This window comes from Zalophus californianus, chromosome 7 (assembly GCF_009762305.2).
Source record: "Zalophus californianus isolate mZalCal1 chromosome 7, mZalCal1.pri.v2, whole genome shotgun sequence".
Classification (NCBI taxonomy): Eukaryota; Metazoa; Chordata; class Mammalia; order Carnivora; family Otariidae; genus Zalophus; species Zalophus californianus.
Genome location: NC_045601.1, coordinates 95,690,015 through 95,696,014, shown reverse-complemented (window position 1 = coordinate 95,696,014; position 6,000 = coordinate 95,690,015). Strand labels below are relative to the sequence as shown.

The window sequence follows — 6,000 nt, the reverse complement described above, 5'->3', positions numbered from 1 at the left end:
GTGGAAAGAGCCAAGATGTCCACCGACAGATGAATGGATAAAGAAGAAGTGGTATATATACACAATGGAATATTATGCAGCCATCAAAAGGAATGAGATCTTGCCATTTGCAATGACGTGGATGGAACTGGAGGGTGTTATGCTGAGTGAAATAAGTCAATCAGAGAAAGACACGTATCATATGACCTCACTGATATGAGGAATTCTTAATCTCAGGAAACAAACTGAGGGTTGCTGGCATGGTGGGGGGTGGGAGGGATGGGGTGGCTGGGTGATAGACATTGGGGAGGGTATGTATGTGCTATGGTGAGCGCTGTGAATTGTGCAAGACTGTTGAATCACAGATCTGTACCTCTGAAACAATGCAATATATGTTAAAAAAAAAAGAAGATAGCGGGAGGGGAAGAATGAAGGGCGGTAAATCGGAGGGGGAGACGAACCATGAGAGATGATGGATTCTGAAAAACAAACAGGGTTCTAGAGGGGAGGGGCGTGAGGGGATGGGTTAGCCTGGTGATGGGTATTAAAGAGGGCACGTTCTGCGTGGAGCACTGGGTGTTATGCACAAACAATGAATCATGGAACACATCACAAACTAATGATGTAATGTATGGTGATTAACATAACAATAAAAAATTTTAAAGGAAAAAAAAAAGTAAGGACACTAAAAGTAACATGGTTTGTATTCCACGGGTTTTATTCTCAGAATTCTCCATGTTTTTTCTAACCACCCCCCCCTTCCCAGCCTTTGCTCATTTTCATTATCTTGACATGACTTGGTTATGTTTAATACCTCCTAGCCTTTCAAATCTGTTTATAATCTTTGATTGCTTTAGGACATTTTTCCTTACCCTGTCCTATGTGCTTGGGCAGCAAATAACAAAATACTATTTTGTTATGGCAGTATTACGACTGGTGGGCTTAAACAACAGAAAGTAATTTTCTCACAATTCTAGAGACTGGAAGTCCAAGATCAATGTGGGCTACCTTCCTGGCTTGCTGACAGTCACCTTATCACTGTGTGCTCGCAGGACACTTCCTGCATGCATGTAGAAAGAGAGATTTCCCTCTTCCTCTTCCTACAAGGGCATCAGTCCTATAGGATTAGTACCCTCTCCTTATGACCTCATTTAACCTGCATTACCACCCATAAGCCCTTGTTTCCAATATGGTCACAGGGGGGTTAAGGCTTCCATATATGAATTTGGGAGAGACACAATTTAGTCCATAGCGTTTTCTCCTTTCTTAGAATGAATGTATTGGAATCACCTGTTTACTTCCCTGCACCTCATTACACATGAACTACCTCAGGCCAGACAGTGCAACTATATTACCATTGTATCCTTGGCACCGTTCCTGCCACTCAATGGCCACATGGTCAATGGTGGTTGAATGAATGAATAGGTGATACTAACTACCCCGTTCTGCTCCTTTACCACTGCCTTAACAGGTATTGCCATAATTAGCTGGGGGCTAGGCATAAGAAGATACCCAGGGTGAGAGAACATCAAAATAAGCCTTATGCTATGGCTGGAACAAGAAAGACAAAAAACAAAACAAAACCAAACCAAAACCAAAAAAAAAAAAAAAAAAGTGTTGGCAAGAATGTGGAGAAAAGGTACCTTTGTATACTGTTGGTGGGAATGCATATTGGTGCAACCATTGTACAAAATATTATGGAGATTCCTCAAAAAATTAAAAATAGAAATACTGTAAGATCCAATAATTTCACCATTGGACATTCACCCAAAGAAAACAAAAACACTAATTCAAAAAGACATATGCATCCCTACGTTTATTGCAGCATTATTTACAACCACCAAATTATGGAAGCAACCCAAGCATCTGCTGATAGATGAATGGATCAAGAAGACATGGTGTACATACATACAATGGAATATTACCCAGCCATAAAAAAGAATGAAATCTTGTCATTTGCAACAACACGGATGGGCCTAGAGCATATTATGCTAAGTGAAATAAGTCAGAGAATGACAAATACCATATGATTTCACTTGCGTGCGGCATCTAAAAACCAAAATGAACAAACAGAAAGCAGAAACATACCTGTAAATACAGAGAACAGACTGATAGTTGCCAGAGGGGAGATGACTGGGAGGATGGGAAAAATGGGTGAAAGGGAGTAAGAGGTACAGGCTTCTAGTTACGGAATGATGAAAGGCAAAGCACAGGCAACGCAGTCAATAACATTATAGCATCATATGGGGACAGATGGTGGCCACACTATACCGTTGTAGCGTTGTATGGTGACAGATGGTGAGCACAGCATACACTATGTTGTACACCCACTGTGTGTCAACTGTACTTCAATAAAAAAAGCAAAAACAACAAAAAACAAGCCTTGTGCTAACTCTGCTACTGAATGTTATGAGGTCCTCATCAGAGTGGTAGAATGTCATGTCAGTTAAACTAAACACAGATCAACAGCCACTCCCGGGCCAGGAAGGAGGTGCTGCACCTCTTTATGTGAGTGGCACACCAACCGAATTTCTAAGTTCTTATTTCAGATGAACAAGTTTGTAGAGAATAGGGTAAATAATTTAATAAAGTATATCCACTGAATAAGTGACTATGGGATATGGATACTATACTCATCCATCAGTGCAAATTACGTATAAAAAAGAAACCACGGCAAACAGGCCTGTACAAAACTTTATTGTACTTTGAGTAACAAGCATGTAACAAAATTTAGAGCATGATTAGGATGAAATATCTCAAACATGTTCCTTACAAAAGCAGTAAGTACAGTACACAAAGACTGTTCATAATATTTTAAAGTCTGCTAAAAATATCAACACATACTAGGAGCTGTGGAGTTATCTTTCCTTTCGACTAGAGCATTTATTCCCATTAGCTTTGCTACAAATCAAAGTTAACATATAGGAACATACACACATAATAAGCGAAATGGAAGATGAAGGCATACAACAAACATTCCAATTACTAAGCAAATGTGAAGAATGAAGTCTTTTTAGCATTCCTGAACCACCTGCAATTCCTTGGAACATACTGACCAGGTACCGTGAAACTTTTTTCTAACATATTTTTAACGTGACACAATTTTGACCATTCCCCATGTAATCAATACTGTCTCTTAGGATAATTTGAGGATTTGCACATGTACTTAAGAAACACTTTCATCTCATTCAGAGGTGATCATTCAAAACCCTGAAAGCCCACCAGTCCACCGTCCCTCCCCAATTAGGACAGACACTGGAGTAAATGGCTGGTGGGGCAACACAGTCGGTCCTAGCCGAGTGTCAGCCCTGATGTTCTTTCCAACGACACCAGACATGTGTTGGCTAATGTGACAAGCATGTGCTATGAGATATGAAACATGAAATTCACACAGACATGAAATTGAACTCAAATACTCTGCTGCATGGAGGGTGAATGTGAAATATTTCACAGTGACTGAAATTGACTGGTAACAGGCAATGGTGGGTTAAGATTCAACTTTGATAAAAATAAATGGACTTACAAGAAACCCTTGAGATTTAGTTAATGCTACTAATCTAAAGGCTCTTGAATTACTGCAGTCTCTAGAATCAGTATATGTGATCTTTTATATATTTTTCCTTAAGAAAAAAATAATAATAAAAACACCGAGGTACTTTAGTTTCTTTTCAAGGGATTACTGTTGTTATCTTCCTGAGATGCAAAAGACCATAAGAGAAAAGCACCATGCCTAGGTTGCTGAATGAGGCATCAGACACTAATAGTTTGGTCCTTTTCTAAATGGATCTCTTCCGACAATCACACTAAAACATAGCGATGGATCGCAGATGCCAGGGGGTCCTGGTTGCCCTTGGATTCCGGGTTTTCCATGATCTCCATCTTTGCCTGGGAGACCTGGGTCTCCTGGAGGACCTTCTTTGCTTATTCCAGGAGGGCCCTCTGGACCTAAGATGGGACATGAGCAATATATGAACAGAGGAGTTTGGCTGTTGATGATGATAGAGCTGATTCTGTAAGAAATTTAAACTGAAAAAAAAATTTTTTTTAAGTTTTACGTATTTGCACAGATGTGAAAAGAGGAGGGACTCTCTTGCTAATCCTATATACCTTCCATGTGGAAAAGAACTATTCAAAAATAATCAGCAATTTTTATAAAACTGGGCTAAGCTATACTAATATAGCAATCATGCTGCTGATTAGGACACAGAGCTAACATTCTAATATTTTAATTGGTGGGTTGCCCAAACATTTCTTCCTTCCAGCATATCTTCTATCAATATCATTATATATTAGCAAGTGAATAGATCAGTAATCTAAAACTTCACTGAAGTCACTTCTGTGCCATATTTACAGTTAAATGACTCTTTTCACTAGATACATTTTTAAGTTTCCACATTTAAACAGTCATTACCATGCAATAATTGTGATCCGTATACACACAAAGGTGTTATAGCACTCATTTGTGAATTATTGTCTAATTAGTTCAATTAGCATGCTCAAAGGAAGGAGAGTTAATTTAGGATTTTGGCCTTTTAAAAAGTTGATGACTCAAAAGAACAAAATATTCAGCTTTTGAAATGGGGCAGAGTAGTCTGAGGTACTTTCTATTACTAATTATTCCTGCTGCTATTACTAAGAAACATTTATTTAGCACTTAACTACAACTGTAGATACTGTTCCAAGTATTTTACATAAAGACTGTTGAATCCTTTGATCCACTCAAAAGCTTCTTGAGGTAATAACAACTAGAATAATAATAGGGGGCACCTGGGTGGCTTAGTCAGTTGAGCGTCTGACTTCGGCTCAGGTCATGATCTCAGGCTCCTGCAATCAAGCCTAGCATCAGGCTCCCTGCTCAGCGGGGAGTCTGCTCACGCAGGCTCTCACATGCACTCTCTCCCTCTCTTAAATAAATAAAATCTTTAAAAATAATAGTACATTTATTGAAAACATGATTGTTATGCACTGTTCCAAATGCCCTACGTGTATTAACTCGTATCATTTTCCAATAATGTCATGAGGCACATAACATCACCATTTCACAAATGAGGAAACGGAGGCATAACAAATTTAAATAACACAGCTAGCAGAGGGTGACTTAAGAGTCCTCCATTTCAGTTATTCTGCTTCCTTGAGAATCAAAGATTGAACAGGGATACACACTAGATAAACATGAGTGACTAAAACCATTCAAGAACTAGTCTACAGAGTAGTTTTCTAAGGCATCCAAATGAATAAACAAGAGAAAATCCTGAGTGATTCATGAATATGATAGAGGAAGTCTAGGAGTTAGAGCTCAATGTGTTGAATGTGAATCATTCAAAAAAGGAAATAAATGTCTTGATTTTAAATTTTTTGACTTAGGTTGGTGATGATTTTCTTAAAGCCAAATGTGCAGCAACACTTAGGAGCATATAACAAGTCTTACCTGGGGGACCAGGAGGACCTTGTTCTCCGGGGTACCCAAACCCTTGGTTCCCTTTTGCCCCATTTCTTCCTGGTAGACCTGCAGAGTGTCAAAGACGGGAGTAAGCTTACTTTTCCTATAAAATCACTTCCTCCTAGATTGTTTCTTTCAAAGCTGTTCATACACACATTGAAAGAAAAATAAATCTTTTAAAAATAGCTTGCCATTTATTATTTCTCATGGAAAATGGAATTTTTGAAGCAAAAATTTCTAAAATTATCAGTGATCTAGAAAGATGTAACAAGGATTACATATTAAAAAGGAAAATGGTTTGGGATTATTAGCCCTTTCCCTTAATCATAGTTGTTTATTTATTACTGATTGAACATCTAAATTGTTCATATAATAGTAAATGAAAAGGGAAGTATTATCAAATGACATTTCATATAAACATTCAAAGACAGAGAAGTAAGTTGTGGACCATTAGGAAGTTTGGTTGCAAAACATAATTTTTCCTGTAAGAGAAAAAAACCTTTTCAATAAGGTAACAGAAGTTACTGAGGTCAAAATAAAGGAAATAGTACTGTGACTTTCTATTTAAAGACCTTCTTATT

At 38.1% G+C, this 6,000-nt stretch overlaps 1 protein-coding gene across 3 annotated transcripts in view; it reads right to left on the bottom strand.

Moving 5' to 3' along the window:
* Window positions 1-2,659: 2,659 nt before the first annotated feature.
* COL21A1 (collagen type XXI alpha 1 chain) overlaps window positions 2,660-6,000 on the bottom strand; it is a 367,375-nt gene continuing 364,034 nt past the window's right edge. For all 3 annotated transcript variants that reach the window (XM_027603472.2, XM_027603471.1, XM_027603473.1), the window contains 2 exons: window positions 5,408-5,485; window positions 2,660-3,924 (listed from right to left, as the gene is read on the bottom strand). In XM_027603472.2, coding sequence (XP_027459273.1) covers window positions 3,737-3,924; window positions 5,408-5,485 — 266 coding nt within the window. In that variant the 3' untranslated portion in view covers window positions 2,660-3,736. The remainder of the gene's footprint in view (window positions 3,925-5,407; window positions 5,486-6,000) is intronic.